The sequence below is a fragment of the Cucurbita moschata genome, unplaced genomic scaffold, assembly GCF_002738365.1.
Source record: "Cucurbita moschata cultivar Rifu unplaced genomic scaffold, Cmos_1.0 Cmo_Scf00044, whole genome shotgun sequence".
Lineage (NCBI taxonomy): Eukaryota > Viridiplantae > Streptophyta > Magnoliopsida > Cucurbitales > Cucurbitaceae > Cucurbita > Cucurbita moschata.
This window is the reverse complement of record NW_019268560.1, coordinates 2,802,015-2,819,547: the sequence shown is the minus strand read 5'-3', so window position 1 is coordinate 2,819,547 and position 17,533 is coordinate 2,802,015. Positions and strand designations below refer to the sequence as shown.

The following is a 17,533-nucleotide window of genomic DNA, read 5'->3' as shown; positions in this document are numbered from 1 at the left end:
GTGTTAGTCTAATTAATATATATATATATATATATATATAATATTTTAAATTTTAATAGAAAGAAAAAAAAATTTAAAAGGGTGAGGCGACACGTGAAACTGCTTACTCCACGTTCATGAGGAAAGAGAGGTTAAAATATTTTTAATAAAAAATTAATTAAAAGATAAATAAAGAGGAATCTAATCCGTCAAATATACAGTAAGCTATCAACTCAATGCAACACCAGCCGTCCGATTGCATCCCAGCCTCCAAAGATCCTATGGTCACTTTTCTCTAAATCATATATATTTGGAGAGATTTTATATTAATTTATTAATTAATGTTAGAATATCAGACATTTTTTATATTAATTTTACTGTTCTTCTGAATTGAAAAAAAAAAAAAAGAGAACCCATGAATTTAAATTATTAACAATTGTTTTTCTTTTTTTTTTACAATGATAAAATTATTTTCTTACGATTTACTCAAAGGCTACAATTATGACGACGGCAATTATTTAAATCCTTCACCAGGGTAGAATTTTATGATTATTAATTTTTTTTTAAAAATTAAAGAAAAAAAAATCCAACTATATCAAATAGAAGAAGACAAAAATAATAAAATTAACATTTAATTCAAATTGTTACCTAACAAACCAAACAAGACCATAATAATTAATTTAACATGATACCCCAAAAAAATTAAATTCTCATCGTTACTATAACAAGCCGAACAAGACATTTATAATCAAATCAACCTGACACGTGGAAATTTTAATGCACATACTTATGTTTTACCAAATCATTAAATACAGCTGAAAGAATTCAGCCATTATGTTTGAACTAATTTTCAATACCTATTTACAAAAAGAAAAAAGAATAATAATTTACAATGTTTTTTTAATTAATCTTAGTTAATATTGTTTTCAGTTTTGGTTTATTTAGTCTATTTATTTTCCAAATATTTAGTCAATTAAATTTAGTCCAATATTTTTAAAATATTCAATTTGGTTTAATGTTGTCTATGTACTTACAAAACGTCAATTTTAGTTCATGTTACTTTTTAAAAGTTACCGTTTAAGTTTTTTCGTGTTAAAATTCTGTAAATAGGAATCAAAATAGTCCCTTTTTCAAAATACACTAATTAAATTTAATATTTTAAAAGTATCACATTTAACTAAAATTTAGAATGGGACCAATAAATTAAACAAAAAAAAACATAGAAAGACAATGAGATATTATTTAAAATAAAAAAATTAAAATAATAAAAATACTATTTTATTTGGTCTAAATAATACTTTTGAATTTTTAAAAATTTTAATAATATCCTTAAATTTTTAAAAACAAATTTACCATTAGTACTATATTTTAAAAAACACTTATAAAAATTTTATATATTTATTTATTTTAAATATTATAAAGTATTTTTGAATTTTTTTCAAAAGGTTCCTAACCGTATTTTTTTAAACATTTTTTTATAGTTAAAATATTTTGAAAGTTAGGGGTATTTTTATAACAAACTTATTTACTTTTTTTTTTTTTAATTTTAAATATTATTGAATTATTTAATTTTTTTAAAGGTATTATTGAAATTTTTAAAAATTTAAAACTTTGAGGTTTAAAATATTTTTGTTAGTTTATTGGAACAAAAAATAATATTTTTTGCTTATTTACATTTTTTTTTTCAGTTCCAGAATATATAAATCTGAGGAGGTTAAATTAGACTTTTCCATTTTAACCAGCAAATTTTGTAAATTTTCCAAGTCTATCCGTTCAAAAAAAAAATTAAAAAATTAAAAATTAAAAAATTAAATGTTCTTCATGCTCTCTCTAATGGCCGCTGTCTCTGGGTCTGTGCAGGAGGAGCTCTGAACCAAAGCTCTCTACCCTTTCTTCTTCCCTTAAACTTCTCCTCTCCCAGATTCATTCCCAAACCCTAAACCCCAAACCCCTCAATTTCAATTTCCACTTCCATTTCCATACACTCAGAGATCAGAGAAGCACCGCAGCAATGCTTCTCCTCTTCTTCTTCTTCTTCTTCTTCACCTTCCTCTCAAACCCTTCTCTCCTCTCCTTCTCTCTAACCCAAGAAGGCCTTTACCTCCACACCATCAAGCTCTCCCTCGACGACCCAGATTCCTCCCTCCGTTCATGGAACGACCGCGACCACACTCCCTGCTCCTGGTACGGCGTCTCTTGCGACCCTCAAACCAACTCCGTCCACTCCCTCGACCTCTCCAACACCAACATCGCCGGCCCATTCCCCACCCTTCTCTGCCGCCTCCAGAATCTCTCATTCCTTTCCCTCTACAACAACTCCATCAACATGTCCCTTCCCTCTCTTATTTCAGATTGTTCCAGTCTCCAGCATCTCGACCTCTCTCAGAATCTCCTCACCGGCGCGCTGCCGAGTTCGATTGCCGATCTCCCCAACCTTCGCTATTTGGATTTGACTGGGAATAACTTCTCCGGAGATGTTCCGCCTAGTTTCGCTCGGTTTCGGAAGTTGGAGGTTTTGTCTCTTGTTTTTAATATTCTCGATGGACCCATGCCGGCGTTTCTCGGTAATATTACGTCGTTGAAGATGTTGAACCTGTCTTACAACCCGTTTGCGCCGAGTCGGATCCCGCCGGAGTTTGGGAATTTGACGAATCTTGAGGTGCTTTGGGCGACTCAGTGTAATTTGATTGGGGAAATTCCGAACTCTCTTGGTCGGTTGAAGCGGCTTACTGATTTGGACTTGGCGTTGAATAATCTTTATGGTCCGATTCCAAGGTCGCTTACGGATTTGAGTAGCGTGGTTCAGATTGAGTTGTATAATAACTCGTTAACCGGTGAGTTGCCTTCTGGGTTTTCGAATCTGACCTCACTGCGACTGTTTGACGCGTCGATGAACAGTTTGACTGGGTCGATTCCGGATGAGCTGTGTCAGCTGCCGCTTGAGAGTCTTAATCTCTACGAGAACAAGTTTGAGGGGAAGTTACCGGAAAGCATTGCCAACTCGCCGGGTTTGTACGAACTCAGGCTGTTCAGTAACCGTCTCACTGGCGGTTTACCGCCAAATCTTGGAAAGAACTCGCCATTGAGATGGATTGATGTTTCTAACAACCAGTTTTCGGGGGAAATCCCGGGGGATTTGTGTGAGAAGGGAGCGTTGGAGGAACTTCTGATGATTAACAACCAGTTTTCCGGGGAGATCCCGGCGAGTTTAGGTGAGTGTAAAAGTCTCACGAGGGTGCGATTGGGTTACAATCGATTTTCCGGCGAGGTGCCGGCGGGTTTTTGGGGGCTCCCACATGTGTATTTGTTGGAGCTGGTGAGTAACTCATTTTCTGGGCATATTTCGGATGCCATAGCCACTGCGAAGAACCTTTCGATTTTCATCATCTCTAAGAACAACTTCACCGGCACATTACCGGCGGAGATGGGACGGCTGGACAATCTTGTAAAGTTGCTAGCGACTGATAACAAACTCAGTGGGTCATTACCAGGGAGTCTCGTGAATCTTGGGCATCTTTCGAGCTTGGATCTTCGAAATAATGAACTCTCTGGGGAACTTCCCAGTGGAATCAAGTCGTGGAAGAATCTGAACGAACTCAGTTTGGCAAACAATGGATTCACCGGCGAAATCCCTGAAGAAATCGGGGACTTGCCGGTTCTCAATTACCTTGATCTGTCGGGAAACATGTTTTCTGGGAACATCCCTGTCGGACTACAGAATTTGAAGCTCAATCTGCTCAATCTATCGAACAATCACTTGTCAGGTGAGCTTCCCCCATTTTTAGCTAAGGAAATCTACAGAAATAGCTTTTTAGGGAATCCAGATTTGTGTGGACATTTGGGAAGTTTGTGCAACAGCAAAGGTGAAGAAGCTAAAAGCGTAGGCTCTCTCTGGTTGTTGCTATCGATCTTCTTCCTCGCCGGTATCGTGTTTATCATCGGCGTCGTCTGGTTTTACCTCAAATACAGGAAGTTTAAGGCGGCAAAGAGAGAAATGGAGAAGGGGAAATGGACATTGATGTCCTTCCACAAGTTGGATTTCCGTGAATATGAGATCTTAGATTGTCTGGATGAAGATAACATCATAGGCAGTGGCTCTTCTGGTAAAGTTTACAAGGTTGTGCTCAACAATGGCGAGGCCGTTGCTGTTAAGAAGCTGTTCGGAGGGACGAGGAAAGAGGGCGAAAAAGGCGGCGATGTCGAGAAGGGTCAAGTTCTTCAAGACTATGGATTCGAAGCCGAAATCAATACTCTGGGAAAGATTAGGCATAAGAACATTGTGAAGTTATGGTGCTGCTGTGTTACAAGAGACTACAAGCTTTTGGTCTATGAATATATGGCTAATGGAAGCTTGGGAGATTTGCTTCATAGCAGTAAAAAAGGAGTGCTTGATTGGCCTACCAGGTTTAAGATAGCTTTAGATGCTGCAAAAGGACTCTCTTATCTTCATCACGATTGCACCCCTCCAATTGTTCATCGAGACGTTAAGTCGAACAATATCTTGTTGGATAGCGATTTTGGAGCACGGTTAGCCGATTTCGGCGTGGCCAAGGTCATCGATTCAACTGCGAAAGGGCCTAAATCCATGTCGGTAATCGCAGGATCTTGCGGTTATATCGCGCCTGGTTAGTAAATCAAATTAGTCACTGAACTTGGTCTGATTTAAAAACCAAATACCTTGGTTAATCCTCAATCTAATAATAGTCCTTTCTGGATCTTGCATTGCAGAGTATGCTTACACACTCCGTGTCAACGAAAAAAGCGACATATACAGCTTCGGCGTGGTGATCCTGGAACTAATAACCGGGAGGCTCCCGATCGATCCAGTGTTCGGGGAGAAAGACCTGGTGAAATGGGTGTGTTTCACATTGGATCAAGACGGGATCGACGAGGTGATCAACCCGAAACTGGATAAGTGTTTCAAGGAAGAAATATGCAGAGTGCTGAACATTGGGCTGCTATGCACCAGCCCTCTTCCCATCAACCGGCCATCAATGAGAAAAGTGGTGAAAATGCTGGAAGAAGTTGGGGCAGAGAACCAACTGAAAACCAACAATAAAGATGGGAAGCTAACTCCTTACTATTACCAAGATTCCTCTGATCAGGGAAGTGTAGCGTAGAACAAAACACAATGTCTTCCAATATTCTGGGTGGGTTTGGTTTGCTTGAATGGAAGAAGAAGACATAGGAAGCAGCAGCATTGTTGAAATCATATGTAAATTTGTTTGCTTTGCTGATACGAAGAATTGTAAGGTTTTTCTTTTCTTCAAGTATTTTTGAGAAGATCCAGAAGAGAATCTGCCTGTTTAGATGACATCAAAAACGTCCAAAATCCTGTCTTTTTCTCGTTCCGACAAATCTGGATAAGCTTAATTTATTTATTATCCACGGTTTTTCAATTAGAGTTTACAACGTTATTGGTTTCTTAAATTTAATCACGCTTATTCAACTAGTGTTTTTCAATGGTGTCGCATTATCATCCTTTTTTTACCCCCTAAAAATATTATATAATTTTACTTTGGAATTTGTATTTATTTAAATAGTTGTGAGTGGATATTTCTTTATTAATTTCACCCTGTTTGAAAATTTATAACTAAAATAAAAGTAAGAATATTATTATTATCATTTATTTGTTATTTACTGAAGGTCTACCGTCCTACTTTCAGCTTGACTTGAATGCACACTTTTTTGTATGTTAGATCATGCACATTACTTTTCGATTACATCATGACACTTGTCTATTTAGATTCTCGTTCAGGTCATTTTAAGTGCCTTGTGTAGCTAACTTGTTTAGGATCACAACATACTTTTTTTTCTTGACAAAACTAATCATATGATTTTCTCCGACTACGATCATGCCGTAGTTGGTAGCCTCTTCCCATCTTCAATTAATACCCCATTTTTTTTTTCTTTTATTTTGAAGTAAGCGACCTTTTCTAGAAGAATGATTTATTTCAAAACAAATAAATGGTTCACTTGTGTTACCTACTGTGAAGGGAATTATATGCCTTTATTTTTAAATATGGGACCCTGAAAATTAAAGGGCCCTGACTTGTTTAATATATATTATCCTAAAAATCAATTCTGCTCATTCATGTGGAAACTCAATTTAAAATTTAAAAAAAAAAAAAAAACCGTACAGATTTTAATTTGAATATCTTATCGGTAGATATTAGTTTGGTAATGGTTGGAATTGCACACTTAAATTCGACAAGTCTTTCGTGTCATTATTTTCATTTTTTCACGTAACATTCTTTCATAAATATTTTTAATTTATTATACTTTCTTTTAAATTATTGTTGGATAGTTTTAAAACATTTATAAAAAGATTTCCTAAAACCAAAAAAGTTCAAGGTTTATTTTATTTTTTTATTATTATTATTATTATTATTATTATTTTATAAAATTTAATCCAAGAAAAGAAAAGGAATGCAACCCAACAGGCCCACATTACCCTATTGATAATGGGCTTTTATATGGGCTGTGTAGGCCCAAGAGCAAGTTATCAAATATCAACCTCCAAAGAGAAGATTTCAATTCACCCATTTAAACATTAAACTTAAACTTCAAATCTAATTTCATCATAAACTTTTAATTTATCAATTTGAATTAATGTAACATTCTTAATTAAGGATTCAATCACTGTAATCACGAACTCGATAGACTCCTGCGTGTTCGTGTATTTAGATGGTTACTCGCGATGACAAGTGTGAGAAACATCTAGACTATGATGTCGTAGACAATGGAAGAAAAGAGTTGATGGACTGAATACAATCTGTTTAATTCTATATTTAATCTATTTTTTTTAAGTTACCTCGTACACAATATTAAATTAATGTGTAAATAATAGTTTAGGTTTGTGTAATGTAGGTCAATATTTTAACGTAGTACGCTAAATACATGAATCATCCTCAAATGGAACTCAATTGCCAATACTTAATTAACTTTGTAATGCGTTTGAATGAATTAGTCAACCATCATTTATATCAATCAACCATTATTTAAGGGTATGGCAGAAGTCAATTTAGTTTGTGTAATATTGAATTCAGTTGTCAATTTAAGAAATTTTGAAAAAAAAATATCAATTTTTTTTAATTCTTCAACATATCAGTTTGAATTTTGAAAATTAGGTTTAAAAATATAAAATTGATATGAAATTACTTTTTAACCATTAAAGACATATTTCATATTTAAGTTCGATAAAATGTATGCTAGGGAAAGGTTTTCATACCCTTGTAGATGGTGTTTTGTTCTCCTTTCTAATCAATGTGTAACATCACAATCCTCTACCCTTTTTGGGACTAGCGTCTTTACTCGCACACCACCTTGTGTCTACCCCCTTTCAGGAAACAACGAGAAGGTTGGCACACTTCCAATGTCTGGCTATGATACCATTTATAATGATTCAGACTCATCGCTAGCTATGATACCACTGTTACACATACAATTTGAGAACTCGTTGAACTTCGACAACCCAATCCATATATATATATATTTGGGTTGAGAAGAAATTTTAGAAAACTAAAAATTTAGGTCGGTTTGTGGGTTAATATTTTTTTATCGGATCAATCCAACTAATCAAAAAATAGGGTTACAACTCAACCTAACTCTACCTTACTCTTAAAATGATTACGAAAATTAAGAATATAATGCAAGGTGACTTGTAGTTATTAATGTAACATATATCGTAAATAAATATGATTTTTTAAAATAATAAAATAAAAAAAAAGAACAACCCGATAATCCAATCCATCCCAATGAAAAATAGAGGGTTGGGTTGAGTTGTGAACTTTACTTACATTCTCGAGACATCAATCGAATCAATCCAAACATTCAAACTAAGTTGGATCTAAAATTGAATACGTGCAAGTTATGGTATGGTAAGCAATCAATTTTAGGCATGCCACTAATAATAATAACCTCCAAACATTAATCACGCCGAAGCCTAACATTCCATAAATCCATTTTACATTATTTCCACTTTTAAATTCCCCTAAAAAAAAATAATAATAATAACAAAAAAGGTGGTATTAAAACAAATTGGACAGGATGAAGAAGGATACCTTGCTTGAGGTGGAGAAGTGGACGTAAAGGAAGAGATATAGAAGTATACAGGTTGGATGATTGGAGGTCAGATTATTTGAATACTCTTTCTTTTTTGCAGTCTTTTTTACGTAATTTCCTCCCCCTTTTGTACATTCAATATTACAATAGAAGAAGCCTTTCATCTTACTCCAACTTTGACACTGCAGCTGCCTCCCCCCTCTATCCCCCATACCCTAATTACAATAACCCACCCTTCTTTTCATCTAAAAGATGGTGAAACTCATCCCTCCACTTCTCTCAAAGAATCCCATTTTGCCCCATCTCCACTCTTCCCCATCGCACAATGTTCTCGAACATTATTATGGGAAGTAGTAGTCTCATATCATTGTTAGACGAACACGACTCTCCACAATGGTATGATATTGTCACACGACTCTTCACAATGGTATGATATTGTCCACTTTAAGCATAAGCTCTCATGGCTTTGCTTTAGGCTTCCCCAAAAAGCCTCGTACCAACGGAGAGGAGAGTGTATTATTTGATTATAAACCCATGCCCATTCCCTAAATTAACGGGACATTTCCATCCAACAATCATGACTTATGTAGAGCTCCAAAGAAGGAGAGAGATACTCTATAGTATACTTTGTTTGTAGTAAGGATTACTGAGAGAACTAATCTCACATTGGCTAACAAAGAATCTCAGTAGAGGTGCTATAATGTATGTTTTTAAAAGAGAGGATTGTCGGAGATTATTGAGAGATCATGAGTTTATAAGTAAAAAAATACTAAACTAAAATCAAAGACGGAGAGAGTTTATATGAATCATTTCTTTTTTCAAAACATATTTACAGACTTTAAAAGTCTTATCTTTTGAACCAAAATTATTGGTATATAATGAGTAATTTGATGGTGTCATATGTATGTGTAGATACGCAAGCATGAGGAGACTTGACGTCGAAGCAACCTTTTTCCTATTTCTAGAAAACTCCTTTATTTTTTTGTTTTCCTTCTTCTCTCCTTCTCTCTTTTTACGTCTAACCTAATCTCTCTCAAGTTCAGAGCTTGGAAGCAAAATTAATTCATAAAAAAGAAGGAAAATTCCTTCCCCCGACATGTCTGAACGAGGTGGTTGTTGTGTTGGGTGTTAAAAGTTGAAGAACACAAATAATAGGCGAAGCCAAAGCGGAAGGAAGTCAATCATATGCTCCTTTTTGTTCTTATGTTGGACGGGGGATTAGCTTAGCTTCCAATAATAAACACAAAGCAGCGGAGACATCATGAGTTGGTGCAGTGGGTCGGACGACGACGAGTCGTCTGCCTCTCTTCACCAATTAGCCTCGGTCGTCCTCCCCGCACCCCTCCGATGCCCATCCTGTGGCCATCCCATTCAGTTGCAAGACCAGGTACGTCTATAAATTGATATCATACTCATTATTGATGGTTTAGTTGAATGAATTTAAATGATGTTGAATTGAAGGCTGGGATTCATGATCTTCCTGGGCTACCAGCTGGAGTCAAATTTGACCCAACCGATCAAGAAATTCTCGAGCACTTAGAGGCTAAGGCCATCTCTGATGCCCGTAAGCTTCATCCCCTTATTGATGAGTTCATCCCTACTCTCGAAGGCGAAAATGGGATTTGCTATACTCACCCTCAGAAGCTTCCAGGTACCGTACCATCTTCTAAATTTTTACAAATTTAATGGCTTATTAAATACCAAATCCAAAATTTTAAAACTTATTAGGGACATTGTTATAAATATAACAAAATTTTAAAATTAAATTAAAATTTTATTATGATGTTTGGTTCTTTTATTATTTTCTTCCCTTTCAAAACTATTCAAATATTTACTGTGATCTTATCATTTTTAAATTTCAAACTCTCTCATTGAGTTCATATGTTGGACGATGGAAGTCCCACCTCAGTTATTTTAGAGAATGATTATGGATTTATAACAAAGAATACTCTCTCCATTAGTATTAGAGGCCTCTTGAGAAAGCCGAAAGCAAAGCCATCAGAGCTTCCACTCAAAAGTGGACAATATCATATCATTGATAGAGTAGTGTTCGTCTAATACACTAAATTTTGAGTTAATAAAAATAAGTAAAAAATGTTTGATACTTGGGCAGGAGTAAGGAAAGACGGGCAAATCCGGCACTTTTTCCATCGACCATCGAAGGCGTACACAACCGGAACAAGAAAACGCCGCAAAGTCCACACCGACGAGGAAGGCAACGAGACACGTTGGCACAAGACGGGCAAAACCCGGCCCGTTTTGGTCGGAGGCGCCGTGAAAGGATTCAAGAAAATCCTTGTACTCTACACCAACTACGGCCGGCAAAGAAAGCCCGAAAAGACCAACTGGGTGATGCACCAATACCACCTCGGCAACAACGAGGAAGAAAAAGACGGCGAAGTAGTTGTCTCCAAGGTCTTTTACCAAACCCAGCCTCGACAGTGCAGCTCCACCACCACTAACAACGCCCTCCTCCAATCAGAAATCAAATTCAAAACCGCCGCCGCCGCCACCAACCACCACCACCACCCAGATCCCTCCCCCGCCACCCTTGTCGATTATTACAACGCCGCCTCCACTAATTTCATTAGTTTCGACCAGCACTCCGAATCCCCCGTACCTCAGTTATTACCCAATTTAGTCCGCACCGGCGACGGTTCTTCCTTCATTCGGTTCCCGCCGCCCGACACAACCACAAGAAAACCCGACAGGAAACTCTGACATATCCCCACTAAAAAAATTTCACCCAACAGAATTTCGTAACTGCAATATTTGGTGGTTGGTTTCTTTCTCTACTCATTTTTCCTTCTTTTTTGGGTAATTTTTTTATATTTTATTTTATTGTTGTGATGTAACAATCGAATAAGTTATTATTAGATACGAGAAAAAAAAAAAAAATGAAGTAATAAGATAAAAGGTCGCTCGAGAAGGACGAGAAACAAGAAGGGGGAAAATAAGATGAAGATCGGCGTGTATATATATACATATGTGTGTGTATATATATATATATATATATATATATATATATATATATACTCATTTTACGTTGAACAGCGACAGTTGTTATGAGATTAAAAATGTACAAAGACTGCTAATATGATCATAAGCTTCTTACCATGTATAAATTAGTTTGTAAATCTTTTGCTTATTAACTTTCTAATTTTCTGTACTCTTACTTATTATTTTGTAACATTGCTTTTTTTTTTTAATCAATTTCAAAATATTTTAAAAAAAGTAAGTCAGAAACTTGAGCATATTGTCGCTCGTATAAGTAGTGACTCAAGTTTTAATCAGCGGACTTACTAGCAGGTGTTGCACATTTGTGTTCTAAGTCTCACATGCCCAACTCAGTTTACATTCAGCTCAATCAACTCTAACCAGGCAAGTGCTCCGGTCGGGCTCGATTCTCTGTCCACATGGTTCGGTTTTCGTTTTGGACCGGTTTTTGAACACTCCTCGACCGATTTAAACCGTTCGCCTCTTTTCCATTTCCATTTAATATCAAATCACAAGATTTCAAACATCATTTTCATTTTCTGGGTTTCTGGATTCCCCGCTTGGGAATTTGGCGGGACAACTAGCAGCACGGGCCGGTCTGCCCTCTCCTTTTGAACTTCGCTATCGTTTTTGTGAGCAGTTCCACCAGAGGCCGGCAAAGCAATGGAGAAACCTAGCAGCGGCGTTCGAGGGGCGATCGAGGCGAATACCTTGGCTATTCTCGACGCATCCGAAGCTACTAAACACACTCGAGACGCGGACGATGACAGTACGATCTTCATTTTAGAATTTGAGTTTTGTTCATTTCTGTTTGGACTCTGAAAACTGCTCGGAACTATGAGAAGAGCAATCGATTTTCTTCTGATGATCTGGAGGACTCTTTAGTGAATACTCTTTGTGGAGTGTGTTTCAGTTGTGCTTGATTTGAAAATAAACCTTCTTTTCAATGGAAGCCCTAATGTATCAGTCGGAAGAAAATTACTTGTTTTCGTTTTCGTTGCATTGATCAAGATGTTCATAATCAGGAATTGCTTTTCTCGAAGCTGTTCGTGCGGCTTCACTTTTGCCAGAAAATAAATCGCCACCGACACTGTAAACTTCTTCTTCCTGTTTCAAATCACATATTGAAATTGTAATAATAATCTTCTCTAACATGCTGACCTGACGTTGTAATTACGTGGAATTTTGTCACGAAGCAAAATGTGTGAAGCAATTTTCAAAATCTTGAGGTTCGGGAATTCCCTCGAACTGATTACAACAAGTTGCCAGCTTTTGAACGAGTTAGACTTGGTACTCAGAGCTATCCCTTTTCCATATATCGGTTTGTACATAGCAAACTCTCTTTCTCTCTCTGCATTATGTGTGAGTTTGACTCTTTTATTTTACTACAGGAATTCCCTAGAGTGTATATGACGAATGCCAGTGATTCCAGTATGCCCCATGAGTTAGTTGTGCTTCAGGAGGTATTACTAGCATTACATTTTTGTGTGTTCATTCTCTAAATCATGTAAGCGTGATACTTTGTTTTCATTTTCGAGTAATTGTTGTGTTTCTTTTGTAGGCTTGGAGTCCATTTGTTCTAGGCACTGACATTTCAGATAGTGAGAGGGCAACCGCAAATGATCTCACTGGCGGACTAATTGATCCCCCTGTCAGTTTTGCCTTCCAAACTCCCCCTATAACACTGTCTGCCTGATTGAATGATCTCTAGATTGCACCACGTTTACTGATATAACTTATAAGTGCTTGTCATCTAGTTTCTCTTCTTTCTTTTTTTTTTTTCAGTACGAAAGAAAGTTTAGATTGAGCTAGTTGACTATGTACTGTAACTTCGAAGTATTGAATTGATATGCTTATGGAATTCATCCTTCCTGCATGTACTATTCAGTCTTCAATGAAATTTCTGTGGTGCGCAGGGTTTTCATCTACTTCTGCAAGGCCTTGCTGAAGTCTCCGATTTTGAAAATTTCCAAGCACCAGATACCAAGGTTTTCTCCTTGCTTTGTCTTTGAAAAGAGTTAGTGCAACCACAATTATGAATTCACGAGGGGACCTGAATATAAGTTATTAAAATATGAACTCCATGGTTTTTTTTTTCCTCCTTGCAAGTGATAATATAACTTAAAAGGGGATGATTGGAAATTTAAGCAGCTTTAATCATTTCTCTAGTCTCGTTGCCAACTACTTTTCTTAAATTTGTTGCAGGTCCTAAGTAACATGTTATTGTTTCATTATCTTGTCAGTGTCCTTGAAGGAGATTTTGTGCCTCGAAACCAAATGTACACAGGTAACCTACTATGTCCATAAGTCATCCCCTCGTAAAAGGCTAGGTAATTAAGAAGTTTGTTCGCATGCAGAAAGCATGATCTGGAGCTTTGTACGGGACTCTTCGCTTAACACAATTCTGGTATGATGTCAACAATTTTTACACCCTGCTGTAACACTATTATTTATGATACACATGTCGATTCTCCATTTTATTGTATTGCACTTACAATGGAAGCTTCTTTTTGGTCTACCAACTTGCATGCTGGAAGCCCCTATTTTAGTTGTATTTAAATTCTATTTCTTCTTTAGTGTTCAAGGAAAATGAACTACAAAGGATTAATGAAGGATTGTGTGACTACCCTGTGTGGGTTGGGTCAATATCTTGCTGAATATGACAATGCTGTCCCATATTCTGGGACTTCTATGGTGAAACAACATGAAGCTATTGATACTGCTTTGGCCACTGCGTTTCTTCATTTTGGAAGGATAACATGTGCTGCCACGCTGAAACTCATGGTAATGGTAGGTATTCTGGCAATTTGGTCATCCAAGTATTGCTATTTTTTATTACTGCTCTGAATGGAGAACTGGTATAGGTAATGGAGCTTGATTCCTCAAAAAAGAATGCGGATATGCTAGGTCATACTACAAGGGCTGATGGTGTGAGGTACTAGTTTCTTTATTTTCTTTTTCCTGCAGTATATGCTCTCTTCTTAGAACAGGGATTATTTTCTAAAAATATTTTTGGTGGGATTTCAGAACCCCGCTCGCAGAGATTATTCAAGATGAACTGACATATGATAAAAACATTCTGTCACCATTTCTTCAGGTTGCATCACCAAATTTTATTCTTCTCTTGCTTGGAACTATATGCTTTTCTTAATTTATCCAATCAGTAAGAGTGAACCATATAGTGGCAAGTGATAGAGAAACATTATACAGCCTGTTTTCCTTGCATGATATTCTGAGTCATGCATAGGTTGTGTAGACTGGAGGTTCATTTGTCAACGCAGCAAAAATATCTATATGCTTCCCCTGTTAACTTCATGATTATTTTCTCTTACTAATGAATTTCCTTGTCAGTTTGCATACAACTTTGTCAAGGCTTTTTCACCTTATTTTTAGTCCTATGCTTCAAGTTCTTCAACGTGTTAATAGTATTATGATCTTGTAATTTTTTGTTTGCAGGCCTTCAAGGACTCAAAATGGAAACTGGAAATAATCGTGCAATTTTTCTGGAAATACATCTCCAAGGTATATCTTTGATCTGCACCGTCAGAGTAACTTAATAATGCTCCTACTCGGTTATTATAGATGTATTTGATTATATTAGCCCAAATTATTTCTTTAAGTGTCTGCAATAATTACCGAGTATAATTTCGATTGTACTGGTGCTGTGGCGCATTATCTAACATACACACACACACACACACAGTACATAAAATATTAAACAATACAGCTATTAATGTATTTTGCAATTTGCAGCCTTCTGTTCGTACTAGGAGGTCTAATGTTCCTGCAGAAGATGCAACCTTCTCTGGAGTATTGAAGTGTATTTCAAACAGCTCCAGTGCTAAAAGTATTACTAAGAAGATTGGTGCACATGCAATTCATCTTTTATTAGCACATGGTTTTCAGGTGATTCACTTCTCGTCACATGTATAACAAACTCAATTGTAATTGGACCCACTGCAATGCTGCTAATGGTTGCTTTGATGACTTTGCAGCATGTTTGAAATTCTTATTTACAATGTTGACAGCTTCTTGTCTTGTCGGTGCTTTCTGCTTGTAAAATGAGATAAATTTCATCAATACTTAGTGAAAAGGTTTTTCATACTAGCTGTTAAGGACCCATTGTGGGAACATGATAATCCATGTTCTATTGACTAGTTCTTCATGAGTACTTGAATGAGATATAGTTTCTCAATTTTCAATTTATGCTAAATATCTGTTGGATTATTTTAAAGGTTCACATATCATTATAGATTTATAATCATCGTTTTTTATTCAACTTCCTGAACTTTTTGGTACTAAATCTTCGGAAGTGATAACAAGATCATATATAGATGTGTGCATAGGCCTTCGTGCCTCTTAATTACGAAGAGTATTGCTTTGTAGTGCAAATTAGAGAGTACAAAAATACACTTTCCATGGTTCTTTACCCTCGTAGATGTGTTTAGTGTGCAGCCAGCTGATTGAGAAAACTTGGGTTGCCTCTTTAATGACTGTACTTCTTTGAACCTTTGGGAAATTTGAGTGGGGGTACTTTTTATTATTTCGTATACGCTCTTCAGCCCTGGAAACTTCTGGTTTCAAATGGTCACCGTCCCTACCCTGAAAATCCTACTTCTGGCTTTAAACTTTTTTAGATTTTTGGTGGACTGAAGAGATGGTTGGGGATTGGGCAAAGATTCCAGCTTCATGCATCCCTTAAGGCAGTTATTGCCAACACTTAAAGCAATACGCTCTCTTTTATTTTTATCTTTTGGCTATTTGGAGAGCTTTCATGTGTTCTCTTAAACCTTAACGCCTAGCATAGACCTTTCAGCAGATGTCTTCCTTATCAACATTATGATTATTATTAGAGGAGGGTGGGGTGGGGGGGGAGAAAGTACTAAGAGATATAGTTGCTGCCATGCACCTTCTGGATTAAATGATTGTCTTATCGTATGTTATGTGTAATAGCTTGTAATCTATTGGCAGTAGTTAGTAGAAGCCATAATTAGTTCGGGAACCTTACTGAGTTTGGCCATTATTCTTCAGGCTTTTCTGTTTCTCTCCACTAAGCAAATGGGTGAAGGCCTCCCCGATTCCAAAGAACAACTGGCGGGCGGTTCGGTCGAGGAAACTTGCAAGAATTTGATATCAGTTTTTAATTGCCTGCGGAAATTGGACAAGTAAGTTTCTCATCTTTTATCTTCTACGGATTCCATTGTCTTTCTGTCTCCATGTTATTTGGCTGCATTTTATTTATGACTTGTCAAACTTAATATATATGTGTGTGTGTGTGTGTGTATCTCGGCCAATATGTCTACGCTTAGACGTTTGCCTGCCCACGGGCAAGCTTTATATTTCACGTCAGCATATTTCTGCCAAATTAAGGAACCATTCCTCTGATCTTTTGGTATTGCCGCTGGAAGTGAATGGAATTCCACTATCCATGTGTCTCTCCATGTCTAATGCACGACCCTTGCAAGCGTGACAACTGAACGTCAATTTGTAGTTTAACTTCAAATTTCATTGTATTTACATTGTCGTTCAACATGTTTATTTCTGTTTTTGTCGATACTGGAAAAACCTCTGATTTATATGCTACTACGAGTTTCGGTCATGACAATTTGGTTCTTGTCTTATCCTTATAGACGATGACTACAATCAGTCCTAAAACAACTATATGAGACCTTAATTGCTATGAGCTCCATGAACCTTGTTAAATCTGGAAACTGAAGGTCCAAACAACAGAATTGGTAGGGACAAGGTGGAGTCACATTTAACACGAGTGAGAACTCTGAAAAATATATCTAGCATCACTGCTATCTTAGTTGTGGCTATTTAGGTTCTCCTTTCTTCCATTTTTTTTTCAGTGCAACATGTCAGAGTCGAGAGGATTGAATCTATCACGTCATGATCTAGTTATTTTCAAGTTGGCTTTCGAGGATGTAGGTTGATTTTTCTAACTTGGGTCTTGACTTGTTGCATCACATATACTAAAATCTTATGAAGTAGATTTTCGACTTCATGTCTACCCTTTCTTAAGATAAATGTCATAACGCAGGCAGTTGGAAATTTCCTCGTGTGCAAAAGAGGCCATATTTGTAGCTGCAACAATCCTCTCCAGAAGATCATAAGTCTCGAATGAAATCACTTCTTGAGATGTTTGCTCTCAGAGATCTCATAATATGCATGGTCAAGACCTATTAGCAGCAGCAGCGATCCTCTTGTCGAAGGCAATGGTAGATGAAGAGAAAAGTAATATTTTGAGATATTTGGCATAATGAAGATGTGTCATGTACAGGTTAGAAAATTCCCATTTCAGAGTTTATCTTAACTAAGTTGAGTAGATCATATAGCATTAGTCCAATGTGCTCTGCCCACTTGATTAGGATATTCAATGCTCATCGCACATTCAAGAGTACGGATATTTTATACATTAAAAATATTTGGCTTCATGCTTCATAACGGGTTTATTTTACGTGAGCTAACCACCCTCCAAAAGTCTTTGCAG

The 17,533-nt window shown here is 36.6% G+C and overlaps 3 protein-coding genes across 3 annotated transcripts; all 3 read left to right on the top strand.

The window, feature by feature from the left end:
- Window positions 1–1,768: 1,768 nt before the first annotated feature.
- On the top strand, window positions 1,769–5,406 carry LOC111434123 (receptor-like protein kinase HSL1). The gene is made up of 2 exons (XM_023071437.1): window positions 1,769–4,604; window positions 4,708–5,406. Exons 1-2 carry the CDS (start codon window positions 1,991–1,993, stop codon window positions 5,097–5,099), a joined length of 3,006 nt encoding a protein of 1,001 aa, XP_022927205.1. The 5' UTR covers window positions 1,769–1,990; the 3' UTR covers window positions 5,100–5,406.
- A 3,637-nt stretch (window positions 5,407–9,043) lies between these two features.
- LOC111434130 (NAC domain-containing protein 73-like) lies at window positions 9,044–10,975 on the top strand. Its single transcript, XM_023071446.1, has 3 exons — window positions 9,044–9,430; window positions 9,505–9,694; window positions 10,157–10,975. The coding sequence occupies exons 1-3, from the start codon at window positions 9,305–9,307 to the stop codon at window positions 10,762–10,764; spliced, it is 924 nt and encodes a 307-aa protein (XP_022927214.1). The 5' UTR covers window positions 9,044–9,304; the 3' UTR covers window positions 10,765–10,975.
- A 604-nt stretch (window positions 10,976–11,579) lies between these two features.
- Window positions 11,580–17,479, top strand: LOC111434128 (negative regulator of systemic acquired resistance SNI1). Its single transcript, XM_023071441.1, has 15 exons — window positions 11,580–11,809; window positions 12,066–12,132; window positions 12,237–12,330; window positions 12,432–12,503; window positions 12,602–12,691; window positions 12,957–13,028; window positions 13,246–13,327; window positions 13,398–13,447; window positions 13,618–13,830; window positions 13,905–13,975; window positions 14,068–14,137; window positions 14,497–14,562; window positions 14,794–14,946; window positions 16,072–16,205; window positions 17,084–17,479. The coding sequence occupies exons 1-15, from the start codon at window positions 11,704–11,706 to the stop codon at window positions 17,154–17,156; spliced, it is 1,413 nt and encodes a 470-aa protein (XP_022927209.1). The 5' UTR covers window positions 11,580–11,703; the 3' UTR covers window positions 17,157–17,479.
- The last annotated feature ends 54 nt before the right edge of the window (window positions 17,480–17,533 follow it).